Genomic DNA, 23,851 nt, shown 5'->3' with positions numbered 1-23,851 from the left:
ATATTTACCCAGAAAGCATGTTTTTCTTGGTGGGTGTGACTTAGCTCTATTGATGCAAGTTTCCTAAGTAGAATCCTGGAGGATTAATAAAAAATAGATTAAAAATTGGTTTATAGAGTAAATACAATTAATATGATTACTCTAATCTTTATATTAAAAACAAAGAAGAAAATGGAATACACTACATAGCCTCCCAAGACTTCTTGTATGCTGTAAAAACATCACAATTCAAGTTTAGGGCTTAGCATATAGTTCAAATGATACATGTGAGTGGTTGAGTCAATTCAAAGGTCTAAGATTGTTAGTCAAAAGTGTATAATGCCCCATGATGTAGTGCTTTAAACTTCTAATTCAACTAAGGCACACAATATAGAAAATGCATCCAAGAATAATTACTCTAAAAGCTTCAAACCTTTTAATTTGAATCCATTCTTCTCAAACCCAATATTATATTATGTAGTGACCCCAAGAAGGAATATGGTAAGCAGCATCATTTAAAGGAACAAGCGGGAATATACAGGCCTTCAAACCAAGCAGGAATAGAGAGTAGCTTGATTTCGAGCATAGGTGTGAAAATGTCAACATAAGGTACCATTAACGCTTTCTCATCATATTTGTTCACCGATCAGAGTAGTGGTGAGAGAGAATGAAGAGGGACTAGTAAATTGAGAAACCCAAGAAAAATGAAATCAAAATCAATATCCAAAAACAAAAAGAAACCTTAAAATAAAAAGTGGAGATATTGTTAAGGTTTGAGAGGGGTGTTTGGCAATTGTTACAATACTTGCAACCACACATGTACATTGACACAAAAGGGAGTGTTAAAACTGGAACCAAATAGCAAGATAATTACATCCCTTATTGATTCCATTGATCATCAAACAATGCATTTTCACTGAGAGTCGATTTATTTTTATAAATAGTGAGATTTCTTTTATAAAAATGTATATATATAAAATTGTTAAATAACTTATTTTGATAAATAAGTTTAAAATTTAAAAATATACATGAATAAGTTTTTCAAAACACGGTTAAAAATTCCTTTATATCTCCCGTGAAGTCTATCAAGTAAAACGGAAAAACCTAATCTGCTGATCGAAAATGGCGCAAGGAGAGGCATGGGTCTGAGTTCTGAGTGAGTTGGAGCATGTATCTAAGTTACGGTGAATGAAATTCAAGAAACCCCATTTATTGAGCTCTCTCGGATTAGATTTCTTTGTGTTCTTTACAAAACAAATTCCGTGAAAATGGCGGAAGGAGACATCGATTGGGAAATACATCTAAGAACATTATCGTCGAACGCCAGAGACTCCAGTTTCTCCAATGATCCCGCTTCATATCCTTCCCTTCTTCGTTCTGTAACTCCCTTTTCAATCTTTATACATTTGTCTGTGAATCTTTTCCAAAGTTATTGTTTTCTTCATCACCATAAACAATTAAACTGCTTTCCAATTCGATAATATACTTATTGTAGGTAAGGAAGCTGACCCAGTTGTGTAAAAGTGAAAATTCCGAGAATCTGATAGCTAGGGTTTATCCCCAACTCAATAAAATCTTTCAACGTTCTGTTTCTTCTATTTCTCACTCTCGATCCCCCTCCGGACTACTACTATTGGTAAATCATCTTTCAATTTCTCTTCCCCCTTTTTCCTTCCACATCTAATCAATTCACCAACACCTTTCAATTTTCAGGCTATTCTTCAATTTTTCATCGATTACGGAGAATTTGTTCTCCATGACGCCGATCCTAGCCTCCGTACTTTCTTCCGTTCATGCTTAAGCCGGTAAGATACACCACCATTTCGATTCCGAAAGTAAGCTGTAAATAATTCAACAATTAAGTTAAAATCGCCATCGACTACAGTGAGTTTGCAGACCATGAAGTTGCAGAAGCAACTCTAGACTTTCTAATCATAAACAACAAGAAAATCTTACTCGCGTTTCCTACTTTACTCCCTCAGGTACATTATAAATCTCAAAAACTAATTCTTCCAACTAGATTATTCATTCTTCTGCAATTACATAGAACGTATTTCACATTTTCTTCTTCTATCTCTACCTACTTTCAGTTTTATCCATTGCTGCTTAAAATGATCGCATGGAATGGAGAAAAGTAAGTCCTTTTCTTCTTCTCTTCCGCAGTTTAATTCATCTGATAATTCTATAACACTCGTCTTCATTTGTTCACACAGATTAGAAAAACCATTCTTGAGAGTTTTTCCTGGATTGATATCTCCAGGGTCTTTTCTTCCTCTATTTATCTCACTTGTTGATCTACCAGGTAAACATCCATTTTTTATTTCTAGTTAAACTTTGATCATATTAATTATAAACAATTAACAATTTTGTTTCTTATTTTGAATTTTAAATCAGTATTGATTGTAGCACTTGAAAAAGTGGAAAAAACTTCTGGACCATTAATTGGTAGCAGTATAGCTTCAATCCAAAAGAGTGCAGCTCCAGAGGTAAATATTAAAAAAAAAAATATGTGTTTATTTGATTAAATATAAAACTTTTTACAATTTATATACAGATGTTATTAGCTCTAATGGATGAAGCATATACTGGTTCAACCATAGGAGATGGAGGGGCAGATTCGGAATCTGAGGACAATAATTCAATCACTTCAGATCCACTTTTTCTTGAGCTTCTTAAAGATGAAAATGATGGCCTTGCTGTATGGTAACATTACATTCTATTTATATTAATTGATGATGTAATAAATGCGATTTAAGTAAATAAATGATTTTTTTTTCTTTTTTTAAATAAATGATATTTCAGCAACGGCATTGGACTTCTCCTGGAATGGAATCAGCGTTACAGGCATCGATTTCTAGTCCATCTGATAGACTAAAACAAGCATTAAAAATGGCACCTTGGTTTCTTGATGTGTATTTTTCAATAGCATTGCATGATGTGAATCAGTGTATGTTTGATTGTATATTTGTATGCCATTCTTTGCTTTTTTTTTTTTTTTTATATAAGAAAAGTTATAAAATGCTTGATATAAAATTATGAAGACTTGTTTTGTATTTTGTTATGCAGCTTTGAAATGTGCTTTAATCCCCATGCTTCTTGATAGAAATTCTAAGCTGTTTCCTGAAAAGATCTTCTCTTATGAGGTAAGTAAATATTCTGGTTGGTTTTATAATGTTTTTGTAATTTCTTTCTTTGGTTATATATTTTTTTTAAAATTTTTTTGTTGTATAATATTATATAGGTGCGAAAGAGGCTTTTGAATTTCATATTAGCTGCATTTCATCAATCCCCTGAATTCGTTGCAATTCTCAAGGTATTATTCTGCAATAATATTTTTAGAATTTGGTGTTTGGTATTTTTTTATTGAATATATATATATATATATATATATATATATATATATATATATATATATATATATATATATAGTGTTAAAAATATATGTCAACCATTTGTACTTGTGCAGAAGCCCATAGTAGATAGGCTTGGAGAAGCTTACGATAGTCCTGAAAAGGTCAGTGTTTTAAATTATATGAATACCCAAAATACCCTTCTATAGTATGCATGTTTACCCTTTAAGTTATATGTAAGAAACCCAAAATACCATTCTATAATATGTATGATTATAAGTGAAATACCCAAAATACCCTTCTGTACTATGTATTATCAATGTATTTTTACCATTTATTTATATTATAAGTCAGATACCCAAAATACCCTTCTATAAGTCCAATACCCAAAACACCCTTCTATAGCATGTATGTTTGTCATTTACATTATATGTTAAATACCCAAAATACCCTTCTACAACAGACCGAGTTGGCATTACAACTATGTTGGGCCATTGGGGAGCATGGAGGGGGTGGCGCATCTCATAAAGATGCAGCCCGTGAGCTCTTCGAGAGCCTAGAATTACTTCTTTATGAAAATCTTTCATCAAGGTATGTATGCCACAAATACTCTTCATCAACAATTCTCAAATACCCAAAATACCCTTCTCAAATATATATACTCTTTAAGCCGTCTTGGTGTAGGAGATTCGGTTCTTGGATCAAGTAGCTCGACAGTCAGAAGATCATCGCAATCAAGGCTTCTTTGTTTTGTCGTGACCGCAATAGCAAAGATCGCAACACACCATCGCGAAGTACTCCCGAGGGCACGCGTGTCATTAGGCAAGGTTGGTTTAGTCATTTTTTTCGGGGGGCAAGGGTAGTTTGGTCATTTTACAAAGCGGTTCCGATAATTGATATGGATGTTATAGGTGGCTCATTCGCGTATATCGGATGCGAGAGTGTGGAAGCGAGCGCGTGATTATTTAGGGTTAATGAATGAACCCGCGATCTGTCTGTCTGTGCTTGGGCCCACAAGACCATCAAGTGGGTCCATACAGAAGCCGGGAATGATCAATTGGAGTGAAGGGAGAACAAAGATGATTGCCAATATACCGTTTTATGTTCTTGGAGGACAAGAAGGTAATTTTGGTTTTTTTTTTTTTTTATAGGGTGAGAAATAGCATTGTACTTTTGTTAAAGATATGAATGTTGTAGTTTTAATGGGTTTCTTGATTGATCAATGTAGGGCCCCCTCATCACGATTTCTCTTTGATGGACATTCTTCCTGCCAAATCAGCAACTTATCGACTTTAGAGAATTGCTTTCACATTTTTATTTGGGAAATTTGTGATTTTTTTTTTGTTCCTTTTATTTGCATTATTGTACCATATTCTTTGATTTCATGGATTTTTTTTTAAAATATATTTATGATGTATATCCCATGGTTTATCTTTATCCCTTCACTACAATAAATTAGTTACTTTTGCATATTTTCAGTTATTTTGTTGCTGGATTTATATATGATTCATGATGCTTTTCATACAACAAATAGTGTTGTCATATCTAACATAAACAAAAGCTTTCGATTTTATAGATATCTTAATGGATTATCAACAATATAAGATCTTTGTTACTTGCTGAGCTAACAAATAATTTATAAAATTGGAATTGTAGTTATTAGTTTTGAATGAAAAAAGAAAAAAAAAATAATCATCTGGGTTTTGTATAAAGATTAACATTTGATATCTAAATAAACAAAAGCTTTCGATTTTATAGATATCTTAATAGATCACCAATAATGTATAATCGGTTTATCTAATAGGAATTGTAGTTATTAGTTACCAACGAAAATAAATTATCTGAGTTTTTGTTACTTTTATATAAAGTGCAACATTTTGCTAAGGAGATTAAAGAGACAAAAAAAACCATATTCATTAATAAAAATTGTAAAAAAAAAATGCGCATCCGGGGAATCGAACCCCGGTCAGTACCGTGGGAGGGTACTATGATACCACTACACTAGATGCGCTTGCTGGTTTTATTTCGTTACATTTTTATTATTAATAACATTTCCCATAATAATACATATTTTATAAAGCACATGATTTTCTTGCATCAAATATTTTTATGCTTATTCATTTCTCAGCATCATAACATGTTTTGGAAAGATCTTCTTCCTCCTGATGCTTTCATATCAATAAGATCACTCTTGTTCATCAAAAACTCTTTATACCATTTTGCAGAAAGTTTTGGGCTTCTTATTAGTGTTTCACGATCAACATAATATAACCCAAATCTCACATCGTAACCTTGTAACCATTCATATCCGTCCATCAATGACCACACAAAATATCCACGTACATCAGCTCCGTTTCTGTCATTCAAAAGTAACATTTGTACCTTCATAATTCATGATGGAAGATTTGGAATTTTGAAGTCAAATGGGCAGATTTCAGAATATACAAAGTCAAAGTACCGAAAAGTTATTATAGAGGAAACCTTAATGATTTGGCTAAAAAAGCAAGGTATTTTGAGTGGAATTCAATTCGTTTCACATCATTCAAAATCTTATCAACTCGTTCCTCGTATACATCCGGTGAAGAATACCCTGAAAAAAAATACAAATTTATGGACACGAGTAATTACACATTTATAATTTTTTCAATCTGAAAAACACATTCATTACCATTTTCAGTAATAAACATGGGTTTATTATTGTACCGAATCTTGATATGGTTAACAATTTCCTCCATGCCTCTAGGAACAACGAATAATTCTTCTAAACCCGTCTATTTGCAAAATAAAGATAAACACAATATTATCATTTAAAATGAAACAGCCTCATAATAAAAAAAACATTATTTCCTACACGTTCACCGATCAACACGCCATCACGCTCTTCCGTAATGTCCACAAAACCTTGGATTGCACGAGCCCCGATTGAAGAGCAACTAGAGTTTATACAATCTTTGGCATACAGAGTTGAGTAATGGTTGATGCCAATAAAATCAATACTATTCTTCAAAAGATTCTTTTCTTCAAGGGAGAAACTTGGTAATCGACTTCCAAGATATTTGTGCATCTCTTCAGGGTAGTCTCCATATATCAGGGGATCAAGTACCCTATTCGATAGTAAGAAGTTGAACTAAGATCATATATATTTTTCTTTTGTTTTTCATACGTTCATGAACATTACCAGCCAATATCGAAGGCGAATGCTCTCTCGGCAGCCTTACGATCAAGATCCGTATTTGTTAGTGGTTCGTACATTAAACAACTTACAACAATTCCGATCGATCCACCATGTTTAGGCTGCATGCACACATAATTATATATTAGTCCAATAAGTCCATAGGGTTCAATACTTTCATTGCATCGAAATTTTTTTGGATAAAATTCAAATTATTGCCTGATAACTATCATGATATAGCTTTGTTGCTTTGCCATTAGCCAACAACATGTTATGCATAACAATGAGAGGCTCCACATCAGAGTTTCCAGTCAGACAGTTGCCAAAGGGCTCTGAACAACGAGCCGGTGGAAAAACCCCACTTTCATAAGCTTCTTTTGTGAATAAGTTTGGTTCGTTGATTGTGATCCAGTACTTCACTCGGTCTCCAAAATATTTGTAACAACTTTCTGTGAAAACTACAAACTCTTCCCTAACAAAAGTACAAAGTATAAATATATGCTAAAAAGCAGTAGAGAAAAATTGATGTGACAATAAAAATTAATGTTTTAGTAGTACTGCATCTCGGGGTTTAGCCAAGATCCATATTTCACTTCAAGTTCTTGAGGAAAATCAAAATGGTGCATCGTCACAAATGGCTCGATCCCTGTATGATGAACGTAAAAATTAATGTGTAAATCTACCAACTTTTTAGTAAAACGAACAAAACATTAGAATTTATGATACATGTATGTTGAGTTAATTAATATGAACTCATTTGATCATGCATTATTTAACTTTTAAAACATAGCACCTTTGAGAATTAAATTGTCTATGATCTCGTTGTAGAACGTGATTCCTGCAGTATTAACTTCACCCGACTTTCCTCTTGGTAGAATTCTAGCCCATGAAATCGAAAATCGGTATGCTTTTATACCAAGGGAATGCATCATATCAATATCTTCCTATGATATTAATAAAACAAATAATAAACAAAAAATAATCAAAATAAAGAATGTTTTTGCATATAAAAGTTCCAAATTAGATAGATAAACTAAAGTTTAACCAAGAAGAGATGATAATGATCGTCTGCAACATCTCCATTTTCTCCACATCCTACTAAACAATAGCCATGGATTAATGACTAGAAAGTAGAAATTACTAAAACCATTTTGATGTGAAATCATGGAATTTAATCAATTTATGATATTAACCTACGGAATGACAAAATGCATCCCAGTTGCTTAAAGATTTGCCATCCTCAAGATAGGCTCCTTCAACCTGTAAATATTACTCATCATGAGTTAAGTGATAAAGATATGAGCCTATGATCATGAGCAAGAAAGAGGGGATGATCGACTTGGTAAGATGAAGTAGCTGCTCCAAAGAGAAACCCATCTGGAAAATCGGATCTTTTGATATGGAGCTCTTCGTTTCCTTCCATTTTGAAGGGTCTATGACCATTGTTGGAGGCCTCAAGAACAAGAGCACAAGCACAAATGATAAACAATAAGAGAAAAATGAAGGGTGATTTTGATTTTGATTTCATTTTCATATTGGAACACAGAGGGAAATAATCTCTCCTTCATCAATATTGTTAAAGATTATGCCATCTAATAGTAATACACTTAAACCACAAATCGCAGTTTTCATGCCAAAATCAATTGTTTACACAATTTTCATGCAAAAATAAGTTTTAACTTTTAAATTAGCTTAACGCATTATGAAACACATGTTTTAAATAAGGAAATTTCACCGGATGTGTTACAGTTTGTAAGCGTAACAAAACATGACTAACTAAAGCATTGTTTTAGTTTATGTATACGTAAAAAATGTTTTTTTAATTGATGAACTAACAAACACTTGTCGAATTGCCATTGCGTTAATTATTTTGATTTTAAGTTTCAAATCAAAAAGGCCGGTGTAAATCAAAATCGTATTAAGTGGGTTTTGTATTAAGATGAACATTTTATAATACGTTAAATATAAATAAAAACTTTTGAAAACATTTATACAAAAAATAAATGCGCATCCGGGGAATCGAACCCCGGTCAGTACCGTGGGAGGGTACTATGATACCACTACACTAGATGCGCTTGGATGTCTCCCTTCTTAAAATTCATGTATTAATTTTTATGAATTTGATTACCACTTTCAGAAGTTAAATACTTTTTGTAAATTTTTAAAATTCAATCAACGTGAAAGTTTTTATTGTAAAAGTTTAGCATTGATTTATTTTAATTTGGGTGGTCATTGTTCTTGGGTAAGTCCTCTTGCATCTAACAGGTCATTTTCATAAGCACAAAAAATATGCTGATAGAAAATGCAAATATATAGTCCAAAATCCATCTTGCATTTATAGGGAGTGTGTAAAAATAAGTTTGAATTAACAGAACTCAAATATGAATAAAACAACTAAGAGGACCAAACAAAACGAATTAGAGCCCAAGTATGTTATGTTCACTTTATATTTATCAAGTTTTTGAGAATACAACTTTTATCCTTGTTTCGAACCATTAAAAGTATCTAGAAACTCAAACCAAAATATCAATTCTTCTCTTTTCTATGAATGAAAATGATTCTTACACCTAAGGGAATATGATATCCGTACCCGATTTAATAGAAATCCTCAAATTAATTGGATATGGATACATAGATGGAGAATCACTGAATTAAAAGACATGTATGAGGATGTGGATGAGATATTCTTGGCTCCCGATCCCAAACTCGATATGTATATAATATGTAAAAAATAATATATTTACACGACAATATTAAGGTTGCAGGTAGTTATCTATGTCGTATATAGCTTAAGAAGACTTTTGTTGAGTTGTCGAAAACACTGCATTTCAAGGTCATATGACATGTGTAATTTTATGCTATTTGTAAAAAATAACACATGGTAGGGGGTTACTTTCTAACATTTCATTCGGTAGGGAATGATTCTTCCATGGGCTGCGGTTACGTCTTATGTTTGTTCATTTATGACAACGTTTGATTTTCCGGTTGCCATTGTGACCAGTCGTTTTTTGGTGTATAAATACGGTTTCTTGGATAACATGTTCAACAAATGATTTGTTTATTATCATTTATCTATATAGTTGTTGAGTTGTGAATTTTCTCATTGATTTGTTATTTTGTGTTAGAGTTAAACAACATTGCTAATTGAGGTATCTATTCTTTGTTGCTTTACTTTGCATTATTTATTTGATCATGATAGAGAAATGTCTTTATGGTACACATGAGGGTAACCTGATAGGAAAGTTCAATTGTTCAAACGATGAAACGTATGTTTTTATTCATGATAATTTTTCCTAGTTGAAAATGAGAAATGATAAATAGGAAATAGTGGACAATAATTAATTTAAATTGTTTGAGTGTTTGTTGTTATTGGTGTGGTTTGTTTTTTTTTTTGAAACATTTTATGTAATATTTATTTAGTAAATATCATAGGTTGTAAACATTTTTCCAAATTACACTGCACATTATTACTATATATAACTTTCTAGAACCAAATACAATTATCTTATCTATTTTGATTACTCTTCTCACTAAAATTTAGGCTCCGAAAAATGGAAATAAATTTGGTCAGCTTATCCACATTATTATTATCCCACATTATTATTTTAAAGAGTATACCTCATGACATTGAGTCAATTTGATATTTACATTTACCTTATATACTTTGATTATTTTTGGTCAATATATCCACATTATTATTATCTTCTATTATTATTTTAAAGAGTAGGCACACTACATTGAGTCAATTTGATCTTTACATTTACCTTATATACTTTGATTACTTTTCTCATCGAAATTTAGTCCCCAGAAAATGGAAATGAGTTTGCTCAATGTATCTACATTATATTTTTAAAGAGTAGTTGTCGTTATCTTGAGTCTTTTTAGTTGCCAAATTATCGCCGTCTTATGATAAACTAGACGAATTCCCGCGCGTTGAGAGACACAGGTTAAAAATATATTGTTAGAATATAGTTTCAGACACCTTTTACTTAATTCGATTAATCAATTTAGGTTCTTTTATTATTATTATATTTAATGTTTTCCTTTTAATAATGTTAAAATATATATATATATATATATATATATATATATATATATATATATATATATATATATATATATATTGAATTTTTTTAAACATTATTTGATATTTTACTTTAGGTTTTAAATTTAACACTAAATATTTAAACTTATTCGATATATTAATGTAGGTTAATTATTTAACTATATATTGAAGTTAACAAATTAAGTAATCATATTAATAAGTCACAAATTCTTCCATTTATGATAATGTTTACAACTAAAAACATATTTAAGTTAATAAATTAAGTATATTGTATGGAAATATGAAAAATTAGGAGTTTCAAATGAATGTGGTGAAAGAAAAAATATTTCATTTATAATATAGTTTGATTTGATGATTATAGTTTTAATTTTTAAGTCATTGTGATATATACAACTATTTGATAATTTTATAAACCGTTTAAAATTATCTAAATTATATATCAAACATATGATAATCTATATATAATGTGTAACAAAATGTATGAATAAAAATATGAACTACAATTTTTAGTAACATAAAAATACAAAAACATCTATTATAACATTTGTATTAATATAAATATATATATATATATATATATATATATATATATATATATATATATATATATAACGAATAATAAAAAATATGAAAAATAAACACTACAACTTTTAATAACATAAAAACACTAAAACATTTATTATAACATTTATATTAAATTTTCATATTTAAATCACAAATCTCTTTAAATACATTAATGTTTTTAATGAGCAAAACTTTACAACTTTATAAAAGAAAGGAAAATAAAAAGTTATTAGTGATTACTAATTAATAATCATAATTTAAAAACTCTTGAGTTGTAACTAATAAATAAGCATAAATTAGAAAGCTCTTGAGTTGTAGTATGAGTTTCAAATGAATACAGTCCTTGGAAATGTGTATTTATTATTATTATTATTATTATTATTATTATTATTATTATTATTATTATTATTATATTCGTGTAAATAATTGGTTTTGATACATTATTTTAATCCCTTCAATTATTAAACATAAAGATATTTAATTATAAATTTATAACATACATAGATGCATATATATGTTAAACAAATAACATATAATATATATTTTCGTAAATGTCATATGTAATTCTTGTGGTAGTAATATGGATAAATTATTTTCATATGAAGAACATATCATGATAAGCCATCATAATTACATATCAAATGTTAAAAATTATGTTATCTTTTAAATATTGTCTTGTAAATATGTTGTGTAGGATAGCTAACAAAAAAATAATAGAAAATAAACATAATCAAAATAGAAAAACTACAATCAAATAAATAAAAACATTGGGTGGTTGAATATATAAATAAAAATATTACATAAATATACATTTAAATCAAAAGAAAAAATTAACATTCCTCTACTTTGCTAAAAAAAACCTATATTCGTTTTCTGAATCACCTTTCTTTATTGAATACTATTCAACCATAGAAACTTGATGACAATTCTTCACTAACCTGCAATCAAAATGTTTTTCTTGAAAAAGAAGAATGAGAAAGATATTACAAGCAAAACATTAATGTTTGGAGAGTCACATTCAAGACTAAGTAATACATACAAATCACATATAAAGGTCAAATGAGAAATTGAATATAAAGAAAGAATAGAAAAACTTCATTTGTTTTGGTTGAAAGAAAAAAATCATATTACAATTACCATCGATGAAACATAACCTATTTCTTCAAATCATCATATTTGGATCGTGAATGCTTCAACTATATGAAAACTATTGAATCATAATATCTTCAACCAAATGATGACTTTTTGTAAGAAAAATGTACTAATATAACTATATATATAATGAAGGTGAAATGGTGTGGGGTTTGAAATGCATGAGGTGTTGAACTTATAGAGTGTGATTTTCTTGGAATGTGATTATGTGTGATTAATTACTTTGAAGGTGAAAGGGTGTGGGGGTTTCAAATGCATGAGGTGTTGACAAATTTTTATGGGTGTTTCAAATGCATGAGATTCAAGAAAAAATGTTAGCTTTATAAGTATGTATGATGTGGTTATGATTATTTACCATTTAAGATGAGTCATAATTACATTTTGTCTTTCCAGTTACCAAGAGTCTTATGATGTTTTTTTTACCATTCGAAGAGTCACACACACCTTTTGAGATATATGTTGATTATCTATTTAGTTTTGATCTTTACATTCACCTTATTTACTTTGATTACTTTTGTAGTGACTCTATTGTTATGGTACTGCATCGATGTTAGTAAGCATATATCTGTGAGTATTATATTACCTACTTGTGATTGAGTTATATGCCATTTGCATACCTTGGTTTTAGATTGATAGTAAGAGGTTGTTCCCCAATAGAGCGGGTTATTTAGGTTGCAGTAGCTATAGCAAGATTATGCGGGACTTGGAGTGTCTCGCTAGTTCAGGAATGGGTCGTATTGGAGCTGGATTGGTTAGATCCCTAGCTATCGTAAGCTTGGGCTTTTCAACGAGATTGGTTACGGAATGGTGGTAAGGATTGGGAATCCTTTTCAAGCTTTGAGCAGTGAGGTATAGGCAGGATCAAAGTGGGGAGAACCCTCCGAGTATACAAGGGTAAGAGTATGCAAATCCAAATGAGTACGCGATCTCCGAGAAGAAAAGGTTGTAGCACAGCGATTGATGGATTGAGGAGTTCAGGGTTGGGAGTTTGAGGAACTTCCCAACAATTAGTTCATGTGATCGAGATGGTTAGTAGCTGGTTGGGAATCCATGGTTGGAGGACCGCCTGTAGGACTCTAGTAAGTCGGAATGAGGATCTTGAGAACGGTTAGCAATAGATGCTTCTGTGTTAGTAGTCAGTGGCAGAGACAGCCTGCAGAGCATGGTAGAGCGACGGGAAAGCCGCAACATTTTCCAGCAATAGCCAGTTAGTAAGGAAAGTGTTGTAAGTCTGTGGGGGTAGTCGTAGCATTCATTAGCAGTCAGATAGTAGTAGAGTGTTGTAAGTCGATGAGGGTAGCCATAGCATTCACTAGCAGTCAGATAGTAGTAGAGTGTTGTAAGTCTGCGGGGGTAGCCGTAGCATTCACTAGCAGCCAGATAGTATTAGAGAGTTGTAAGTCCGCGGGTGTAGCTATAGCATTTATCAGGTTGGTAGGTAGCATGAGCACGTTGTTTGGATGCGGGGGAATCAGTAGTACCCACTAGTTCGGGTGCAACAGTGAGGTTATGGGAATCCACGGGTTAGATTTTGGATTTCCCAAATGGTTCAGTTATGCTTAAGTCGGCGATTTGTCAGTGGATCGTCACCACAGTTATGAGATCAGGGAAGCAGTGGACTGCTTGGGTTCGTTTATGTTAAGGGATACCGTTAGTCTAGGAGCCATCATTTTTAGTCTTGGATTTGATGATGTCAGGATTCGACGTATGGACCCGGTCGGTTGGATCGGGAGGTTGTTAGGGTCTCAGTGACAGGATGACTAATGGAAACTAATTCCAGTGAAAGATTTCGTTTAGAAGTCGAGGGAACAACTAAGTAAGGAGTCCTTGTGTGACAACCATCAAATTTCGGTCAAGTCAAAGTCAACTAAAGTCAGCAAGTCAAACCGTTCGACTCAATTTGCCCATGAGTACTAAAATTCACACTATGAAACTTCTACATAACTCTCTATTCTAATGAGAAATCATAAAGCAAAAAGTGCGAACACCTATACCTCCTTAACCTAAATATATGTGTGGTTGTCTATGGGTGTGTATCTCTAAAAAAAAAAAAAAAAAAAAAAAAAAAAAAAAAAAATTCTGCAATTTCATCATTTTATGACCCCCATTTGCGAAGTTGAGTATTTATTTCCAAAAATGCGAAACTCCAGGGACAATATTTGAAACCTTCTGTTTTCTTTCCCCAATTCGCATTCTACTGTGAAGTACTTCGCATTTTCATTCTTACACCTTTCGCATCCCTTCGCATTAATCACCTTCGCATTTTAACCTAATTAATCAAATGCGATTCACAAAATTTTCATTCCAAAAATGCGAAACTCCAGGGACAATAATTGAAATCTTCTGTTTTCTTCCCCAATTCGCATTCTACTGTGAAATACTTCGCATTTTCATTCTTACACCTTTCGCATCCCTTCGCATTAATCACCTTCGCATTTTAACCTAATTAATCAAATGCGATTCACAAAATTTTCATTCCAAAAATGCGAAACTCCAGGGACAATAATTGAAATCTTCTGTTTTCTTCCCCAATTCGCATTCTACTGTGAAATACTTCGCATTTTCATTCTTACACCTTTCGCATCCCTTCGCATTAATCACCTTCGCATTTTAACCTAATTAATCAAATGCGATTCACAAAATTTTCATTCCAGATGCGAACACAGTTTAGTTCTTGAACTCTAAACTTGCAAAATCAAAAATTCATATGTTGAACCCATATGCGAATATTAACCCAATTGACTTCAAATTGATTCATAGATGCGAACACTCGATTGTTTTACTTTCGCAAAATGAGCATCAACAACTCCACAATCGAGGTTTTAAATTCTTGCAAACAACAATTTCATAGTCCTTGACTTCGCGTTTTTCTTCACGAATCATCCCTCAATCATCAATCCAATTGCGAATCAAAACTCATATGTTCTTGCTTTATCGATTCATCGACTACACTCATACAAATGCGAACAATACTCAATTTCAAAATCGATTGAAACTTATAGCAAAGCTAAATCCAACTTCGCATTCAAAGCAGTGTTATTGATCCGCAGTCACAAGCAACCACCCCACACCCACTCTATGACCAGCCATACCTCCCCACCTTACCTATGTCACATCAATGTCTTTTCCACTCAATTATCCCTCTTCCCACGTTTTTGAGGGCTGATTATTCATCCTCTCTCCTCATTTCCTCTCATTTGCCCTCATTTCACTAAGTATCAAACACCACTTTTCTCTCAAACTTTTCCCACTCAAATTTCGAGATTCAAGGCTGGTTTTCAAGTGTTCTTCCACTCTTAGTAAGTAAAAGTCATCCTCCTTATGATTATTTCACTTCATTCTACTCAAGTCATGAATATCTTACACAAACTCCCTAACTATGATGTTAGATTCTCGAAACCTTCAAGGCATCTCCAAGTGTTCTTGAATTAAACACTTCCATTCTTCAACAATCATCTACTGAAATCACTCAAGGTGAGTTCATACCCCTACATTTTCATGTTTTCTCAAGTTTTCAGGGGGGGAATACAAGTTAAAACACTAAGAATATAACTAGATTTTTCTAACAGCCTTCATCAGAAAAGTTCAACTCCATTCACGGACTGTTTTGGGCATCTTAAACATTTTGTTTTCAAAACTGTACAAGGTGCAAATAGTTCGAGTTTTTAGCTTTAAAATGGCTACTTGCACATCTCCATACGATTTTTCTACAATTTATGGTGATTTTTACAAAACTGCCTATCATTTCAAACAACAATCCGGACCAGTCTGTGATTTTGGACTTTTTCACCCAAGTTAGAGGTCATTATAAATTGAGATAAAATTTATGAGCAAACTAGACACATTTTGTGAACTCTCAAAATTTACGGATCTAGTTTTCGACTTCGTATGATTTTTCTATGATTTTTCCAAATACAGGGCAGAATGGCTAAAGTTAGCCAACAGCATGTAAATATCATAACACTTTGTATTATGTTGAGCAAAGTGTATAATCATAAGTTCTAATATTTGAATGTGTTTCCATGTTAGTTTATCATTATGAACTGGAATTAAGACATTCATATTAAATATTAAATATTATTCATTCATTTTGGAACACGTATTATTAGACTATAAGAGGTATAGTTTGATAAATTCACAATACTAATACATGTTCATAAAAGAATTCATACATATTACAAACATTTTAGATAAACTATAACAGGTATAGTTTATGATATATCACTCTACGCACTCGTACAAAAAGGGTACATTCATACAAGAAAGATTTCTATTCGCACACATTTCACGAAAGTTAATCTATGTTTTGATAAATTCACAACACTAGTTACATTTCCATAAAAAGGGTTCATACATAGTACATACATTTTAGATAAACTATAATAGGTATAGTTTATGATACATCACTCTACGCACTCGTACAAGAAAGGTACTTTCATACAAGAAATATTTATATTCACACACAATTAACGTAAACTTGTTATCCTATATTGTGAGTTTCTCTATTTTTCGATCCCTATCTCTCTATCTCCCCGTACGTCCGAGTGCGGGATATAACTCCTGGTAGTTATAATCAGAATCTCCTTGAGGGAGAACGTGATACTTGTATATAGATCTATATTGGGATTGACACCCCACACCTTGCTGCTAGCTACAGTTGGACCTGCAGGTCTACGGGTGACAAATGTCATTTTATTTTTCGCGACACTGAGAACGTCGTGGCAGGTTCACATAGTCATAGTATGATTATAACGGCTCACATAGGGAACAATCCATAAGTTTACGGGATTTTATTTTTAAAACCTAGCTGAGTTTTATGTCGATTTAAAATCACCTTTTTTTATCTCTATGAGTACAGATATTACTGTACACCTTTGGTTTTGGTAGTTACGACTACACATCATTTGAAACCACATTTATACTTTTAAGTATGGTCAATACTTGTATTACTCGGTCCTCTAATTTAGGGCTACATATAGATAATGTATTAACAAACATGAGAACGTACAGAAATTTCGTTTAATTCAAAAGCGTCCATGTCCATTTAAATACATAACATTTTCTACCAATAAGAAGGGTTACTTATACATTTTGGTCTTCAGTCGTAGAACGACATTACACAGGTTTTAAAGAAAACATCGGGTTTTCTGGATACATACTCTAACGTTTTTTTTTCTTTTTGGAAAACGATTTACTGTTCTAACGAAATCTCTTATGAACTCACCAACCTTTGTGTTGACACTTTTCAAAACTACTTGTATTCTCAGGAATTCAGTGAAAACAGGAAATCAACAACGTTTTGAGGATGGGACGATAAATCGTCAAACAGTTCATTTTGTATTATAATGTAATTGATGTGAATTATGTAAACTTGTGCTTTGATGTAACGTTTTCAATTATATTTGTGTTGGTTGTTTTTACTTTGAGCACTATTATACTCATTGTTGTGATACTCTACATGAAGTCCTCCACCCCCGGACGTTTCCGCCATCCTTGGTTTGGGGGTGTGACAGATTGGTATCAGAGCATTGTTTATAGTGAACTCAGTATATCAACCCACATAAGATATACAAACTATAAATGCATTGGGACTAAGTCTCTGATTTAAAGTTTCAAAACAACCATACTTTTAGAAATAAATAGTTTCTTATAAAAGGTATACATGCATACATACATATTAAAGTCAGCACCACTCTAGAATAAAAGAAAAGCAATGATTGTTGAATATCACAGGTAAGCTCGGGGATGTATGGTCAGTCTTGGGAGTGGCATATCCTGATCAACTATGCTGGTCCGAGGAGTGATTAGCACATGCCCAAGAATAGTTGTGATACGGCAACAAGTCTAAAAACTTACCAACACTACCACAATGAGAACATAAGAATAGATCATGAGTTTAAAATACTATAGGAGTATTTTGTAATATCATAATTTATATGAAAAGTAAATAGATCCTCAATGATAGGTCTATAGTCCCTAGGTGGATACCTTAAGGTTATATATAACTTAGAAATTATAGACTTAGAATTTGTGGTCATTACTTTATTTCCTTTTTCTTGTTTGGATGTGGACTTAGAGTGGGATCACTTATTCAAAGGTCTATCGTATCGTGTTATATGTAATTAGTATGCACTATGTCATTATAGAAGTAACTAATAAGGATCACCCCCCTATGAGTAATTGATAATAGAGTTAGACGCATAGTACTTAACTCCTCCACTTCTACTCTCGCAAATACGGCCTAGCAAAAAAATCCTACTCACCGGACGATCCTTACTTTCCTAATCCGAACTCGAGGAATGGCGAATGATTATGAGAAGAATCATAAGCGGGACCGGAGGTAATCAATCCTCCATGCATAGCAAGGGTTCCGTGAACCGTTTCGACTATAACGAAACCGTGAACCGTTGGGCAATCGTGATCGAGGGTTGAATGTCGACAACAATGAAAACAACCACCATGTGGAGACCAACGAGGGTGCTATGACCTCAACCACGGGGGACCGACGGACAGAGCCCTCCCGGCAAGGACCCGGCAGATCGCAATGATCATGGATCAAAACAGGAAGACTACAATCTGAGTTCAGAAAACTGCACGCTACTATAAACCCCACCATCTCATGTACCGGTGACTCAGAATTATACTACTATTCCCGAGACCAACTCTCTTTTTAGGACCTTATCGCAACTCGTGAAGAGGAAAGAGAGTAACAGGGTAGGACACACATCATTCAAAGAAAGGATGATTGTAGCCAGGCGTTGATTGGCAAAGCTACAAAATTGCATCGACCTTGCCTCAGGCATCACAAGGGATGGATCATCATGAGTAGAGTTCATGCCGCTCACCAGACCTGGTAAATTAGCTCCATAAGTACGCGTTGGTGCTACTCTATTGTAAGTAAAATCACGACACTACAAACTAAATGGTCATACTAATCGAGGAAACTATCTATTATCAAAACCCGCCCATGCACAAATGTGAAGTAGACCTGCATCGAGGTCAGAATTTTCACTGAAACCACGATTTCTAGAGTCATATTAACAAGATGGATTTAGGACGTACCTAACAGACTCGAAGGATTATCTAGCCTTAATTATATAATTAAGCATACATCAATAGGTCGTGATAAGGACCTAGCTTGGGTCAAGTATAAGGTTTCACTTGGAAACAGAACTACTAAAGTACATGAGTTTATTATACAAAGAATCTCGTTATAAATTGTTTTCGGAACACCCTAAACAACCAAACTTTGATACAAATCGATATGAGATAAACTTAGTTAGAAAAAATCGCGACATATAGCCATCCCAGAAACTCATTATCGTCTTGCCTTTAAGCATTTATTGAGAAGTTTCTTCTTCACAGACCTATGTGTGCGATCATACCAGCACTAATGCACCGGATCCCCTCAAAATTTCCTCAGCCAAGATTGTTAGGACAAACATGATTCTAAGAGGAGTAAGATTTAACGTCCGTATGAAACCCACTCCTACCTACTGCCATAACTCCATCTCGGGAGCGTTAGTAGAAACACTAAGGATAGTACAGTAATGTGCAAAAATTTATATGCGTAAATATAAATTGTAAGGATGCACTTAAGACAATCATTTCCACTAACGAAGTCGTTTTTCGTCATGAAACAGAGCTATGTCTTCACCAAGAGGCAACAAACCAACTAGCAAGGCGCCCACACTTCGGATAGACGCTGCTACTTTTCAAGCTGCAGTCACAGCAGCCGTGGCAGCCATCATGGTGCATTTCAATGCTAACAACATCAACAAGGGTGGAAGCGGTACTAACAATACAAATTGTGGTAACAATCAGGGACACCAATCGGTACCTACCAACAAAAATACCTCAGGCCACGAACCTACGAACAAGAAGAGAAAGTTTTGGGACACGAAAAAGTGCCACCAATCAAAGGGATACACTAAAAGACAACAGCCTAAGGCCGCCCCTACCATCACAACAGCAGTCATGACAAATGCCTCGACACTAGCCTCGGGGTTTGCCACCCAAATGCCTGCCAGACCATATGAGGGATCACTCCCAAAGTGCAACAAATGTGGCTTTCATCACCATGGGGCTTGCCGGGAGATACACTGTAAAAACTGCAACAGGGAAGGCCATACCGCTCGTTTCTGTAGGGCCTCGGCCCATCACCTCCCTTCAATCAACTTCACCAAGGTAGGCCCAGTATGCTACCTATGTGGTGAAATGGGACACTTCAAGAGAAAATGTCCAACTGAGAAGAATGACGAAGGAACAGGAGGAATGTGATGAACACACCAACAGGAGCAGCAAGGGAACCATGTTAGGACTTTTGTAATGTTCCCAACGATAAAACGTTTAAGTACTATATGTTTGTAATGAATTTGGTACACTTACTAAAGTAACCTTCTTTCCAAAAAAAAAAAAAAAGTAGCTAAAATATTTTCTCTCTCTGATGCAAATCAAACCAAAGACATTCATATGTGACCATAGGAGCATTACTTGTAAGTTGTAATGACCTTGTCCATACATCGGGGTTAATTTAAAATCGAAATACTTAAGTCTTGAAATAGAAAATTCCATCCTGGCTCCGATTCCATGTCTAGTATTAGGGGTTGAGTGGGGTCACCCACTCGACAAATTTCACGATGTCAATTTTCATACGACAATCATATACCGCTCGATCGTAAGGAGACCTTCCAGGAGTCATGATATCAAGTATCATTACTGGCTATCGAAAACACACCCGCTACCAGTGCTAGACACTGTGGTATGAAATCATCTACAATAATCATAACATTAAACAAAACGGAACACACAGAAAAGAAATACAGGACACTCTATCACTCTAGTGATCTCTTCCTTCGAATACAACTTATCTCCTGCTATCTAAAAAGATAGTGTTGTCGTATTCCAATTTTGATTGATATTGCCCTCGTCTTCTTGATTAAACGACTATAAAAAGGGGCTTTTCGCCTAACCCTTGATTATCGAAACTATCGTCTCTCGCTGTGGAGCTCCAAAACACGCACCAGAGGAGTGTCATACTTCCCGAAGCTTTATCACATGTATATACAGGAGACCTTCGGGAATGTCACGCATGTAGCTGACAAGGTTCAAGCATAGAAGCTTGGGACAGATAGAGTACGAGTCCTGCCATGAGCTTTGGGCTAAGGTTGCCCAGAAGGACGAGTAAATCCCCTACCTTTCAAAAAAAAAAAAAAAAAAAAAAAAAAAAAAAGGGTCATAGTCGTGTGGACCAAACCCACATACTTCCTACCGAGCTACAAGAGCTGTCGGGTCAAACCTGTCGAACTACTCAACAATGAAATTGAAGAACCAAGTTTCTCACCCTGAAAAGCTCTCATCTTATTTTTTTCAAATTAGAAAGACAAATTGCTCATGATTCCATCGACTTCAGAGGCCCCGACAACATCTCTATAGAAACCTTTACTATCTACCTCGCATTGACGAATAGGCCGGCCAACCTCAAGAGACGAGGTACCCTTCAGGAATTGGACCTGAGATCTGAATATCACCAGTCACGAGTATTGAAGAAAGATATCTGAGAACGATCCTCCAATTTCGATAAGAACGCTGAAAGTTCGTTGTGATAACCCTCGGATAGGACCAGATCCACTCGTTGGATTCATGAACGTAATAAATAGGATATACCCTTCTTGCTAAGATCAACTCATCATCGTCATTACAAATGACTTACTTATCTACCCTCGTAGTAAGAAGGAAACCAAGGAGAGCAGCTACAACAAACCACGGAAGAAATACGATAAGAGAAGTATTTCCCGAAGTTCTCCAGATACGAGTTTAGGAATTGAGGAGTTCAATTCCCAAGACACATCATTACCCAGGGTGGAAATTCATAAGGAACCTTTCAATCGATCAAAACCATAGAGAAACAGTCAGCACCGAAGGCGTTAGCAGAAATACGCCAAGATTCTGGGTCTTGCTGACCTACTGTCTTAGTTCCTTTGGAACTTCTCAAAAAAATACGAAACCCCTCCCAACTTTGACCCTAAAGGGAGCAACCCGTGACAGGAAGAGAAACAAGAAGAAGAAACCTCTAGAACTCCGGTATGACCGACCGAATTCCTCTAGAAACACTCACTCTGGGAAGGCTTAGTACGCTTCGGAAAGCATGGAAAGCCAATACCCCAAATAATTGTGTCTTTCGAGATTCTTGTCAGAATCAGCCCTGTAACTCGCTCCTTCAATCTACTCCCGCGAGTTTAGTAAAGTACGCTCTACCCAACACGTCCCAAAGTTACAAGAAGTACCTATCCGACAGGACTCTTGCAATTCCCCTCGACGAGATCGAGTTCCACAAGAGCCTCACCTTCTCAGAAGAACCATGGTGACCATGGAACGAGGTCAAGCGGATGTAACAACGCCACTTCCCATTAGTGAAAGTTCGCTGGAATATTAACCACGGACCTAGAGTCACATGGGAGGGCGTGAGTCAGTCGATTAAGAAGTATCCTCACTTCTCAGCTTGATTATTCATGCCTACTCCTTTCCTAAATTCAAATTTCGGGACGAAATTCCCTCTAACGGGGGGATGATGTGACAACCGTCAAATTTCGGTCAAGTCAAAGTCAACTAAAGTCAGCAAGTCAAACCGTTCGACTCAATTTGCCCATGAGTACTAAAATTCACACTATGAAACTTCTACATAACTCTCTATTCTAATGAGAAATCATAAAGCAAAAAGTGCGAACACCTATACCTCCTTAACCTAAATATATGTGTGGTTGTCTATGGGTGTGTATCTCTAAAAAAAAAAAAAAAAAAAAAAAAAAAAAAAAAAAAAAAAAAATCTGCAATTTCATCATTTTATGACCCCCATTTGCGAAGTTGAGTATTTATTTCCAAAAATGCGAAACTCCAGGGACAATATTTGAAACCTTCTGTTTTCTTTCCCCAATTCGCATTCTACTGTGAAGTACTTCGCATTTTCATTCTTACACCTTTCGCATCCCTTCGCATTAATCACCTTCGCATTTTAACCTAATTAATCAAATGCGATTCACAAAATTTTCATTCCAAAAATGCGAAACTCCAGGGACAATAATTGAAATCTTCTGTTTTCTTCCCCAATTCGCATTCTACTGTGAAATACTTCGCATTTTCATTCTTACACCTTTCGCATCCCTTCGCATTAATCACCTTCGCATTTTAACCTAATTAATCAAATGCGATTCACAAAATTTTCATTCCAAAAATGCGAAACTCCAGGGACAATAATTGAAATCTTCTGTTTTCTTCCCCCATTCGCATTCTACTTTGAAATACTTCGCATTTTCATTCTTACACCTTTCGCATCCCTTCGCATTAATCACCTTCGCATTTTAACCTAATTAATCAAATGCGATTCACAAAATTTTCATTCCAGATGCGAACACAGTTTAGTTCTTGAACTCTAAACTTGCGAAATCAAAAATTCATATGTTGAACCCATATGCGAATATTAACCCAACTGACTTCAAATTGATTCATAGATGCGAACACTCGATTGTTTTACTTTCGCAAAATGAGCATCAACAACTCCACAATCGAGGT

General features: G+C 34.1%; 2 protein-coding genes and 2 non-coding genes across 6 annotated transcripts; 1 reads left to right on the top strand and 3 right to left on the bottom strand.

The window, feature by feature from the left end:
- Positions 1–1,064: 1,064 nt before the first annotated feature.
- On the top strand, positions 1,065–4,766 carry LOC145017984 (AP-5 complex subunit zeta-1). The gene is made up of 16 exons (XM_078975925.1): positions 1,065–1,358; positions 1,475–1,615; positions 1,693–1,784; positions 1,865–1,961; positions 2,070–2,113; positions 2,193–2,281; positions 2,374–2,465; positions 2,534–2,677; positions 2,782–2,926; positions 3,046–3,122; positions 3,221–3,292; positions 3,446–3,493; positions 3,793–3,920; positions 4,000–4,156; positions 4,241–4,451; positions 4,558–4,766. Exons 1-16 carry the CDS (start codon positions 1,248–1,250, stop codon positions 4,623–4,625), a joined length of 1,716 nt encoding a protein of 571 aa, XP_078832051.1. The 5' UTR covers positions 1,065–1,247; the 3' UTR covers positions 4,626–4,766.
- A 503-nt stretch (positions 4,767–5,269) lies between these two features.
- On the bottom strand, positions 5,270–5,340 carry TRNAG-CCC (transfer RNA glycine (anticodon CCC)). The gene has a single exon. It is a non-coding gene; the product is annotated as a tRNA-Gly (tRNA).
- Positions 5,276–8,096, bottom strand: LOC145018685 (beta-glucosidase 18-like). 3 transcript variants are annotated; one of them, XM_078976548.1, is made up of 11 exons: positions 7,841–8,094; positions 7,695–7,761; positions 7,547–7,599; positions 7,295–7,445; positions 7,060–7,147; positions 6,721–6,973; positions 6,508–6,623; positions 6,181–6,433; positions 5,998–6,100; positions 5,811–5,919; positions 5,276–5,685 (listed from the first exon to the last, which is right to left on the bottom strand). In XM_078976548.1, the coding sequence occupies exons 1-11, from the start codon at positions 8,033–8,035 to the stop codon at positions 5,460–5,462; spliced, it is 1,614 nt and encodes a 537-aa protein (XP_078832674.1). In that variant the 5' UTR covers positions 8,036–8,094; the 3' UTR covers positions 5,276–5,459. The 3 variants fall into 3 exon arrangements, with proteins under 3 accessions (XP_078832674.1, XP_078832675.1, XP_078832676.1); XM_078976549.1 differs by having other exon boundaries at positions 7,547–7,596; positions 7,841–8,093; XM_078976550.1 differs by having other exon boundaries at positions 5,558–5,711; positions 7,841–8,096.
- Positions 8,097–8,505: 409 nt separating this feature from the next.
- On the bottom strand, positions 8,506–8,576 carry TRNAG-CCC (transfer RNA glycine (anticodon CCC)). The gene has a single exon. It is a non-coding gene; the product is annotated as a tRNA-Gly (tRNA).
- Between the last annotated feature and the right edge of the window lie 15,275 nt (positions 8,577–23,851).

This window comes from Lactuca saligna, chromosome 9, assembly GCF_052625555.1.
Source record: "Lactuca saligna cultivar CGN05327 chromosome 9, ASM5262555v1, whole genome shotgun sequence".
In the NCBI taxonomy this organism is placed as follows: Eukaryota; Viridiplantae; Streptophyta; class Magnoliopsida; order Asterales; family Asteraceae; genus Lactuca; species Lactuca saligna.
Note: the sequence above shows the minus strand (reverse complement) of the source record. Positions and strands in the feature narration are given on the sequence as shown.

What these genes read in the sequence shown, in the direction of transcription:
- LOC145018685 (XM_078976548.1), bottom strand. Translation starts at nt 8,035, where the DNA reads ATGAAAATGAAATCAAAATCAAAATCACCCTTCATTTTTCTCTTATTG. An exon ending in TGCATTTTGTCATTCCGTAG is followed by an intron (nt 7,600 to 7,694) that starts GTTAATATCATA and finishes GCTATTGTTTAG; the next exon opens with TAGGATGTGGAGAAAATGGA. An exon ending in TATATCATGATAGTTATCAG is followed by an intron (nt 6,624 to 6,720) that starts GCAATAATTTGA and finishes GTGTGCATGCAG; the next exon opens with CCTAAACATGGTGGATCGAT.
- LOC145017984 (XM_078975925.1), top strand. Translation starts at nt 1,248, where the DNA reads ATGGCGGAAGGAGACATCGATTGGGAAATACATCTAAGAACATTATCG. An exon ending in ATCGCATGGAATGGAGAAAA is followed by an intron (nt 2,114 to 2,192) that starts GTAAGTCCTTTT and finishes TTGTTCACACAG; the next exon opens with ATTAGAAAAACCATTCTTGA. An exon ending in ATGAAAATGATGGCCTTGCT is followed by an intron (nt 2,678 to 2,781) that starts GTATGGTAACAT and finishes ATGATATTTCAG; the next exon opens with CAACGGCATTGGACTTCTCC.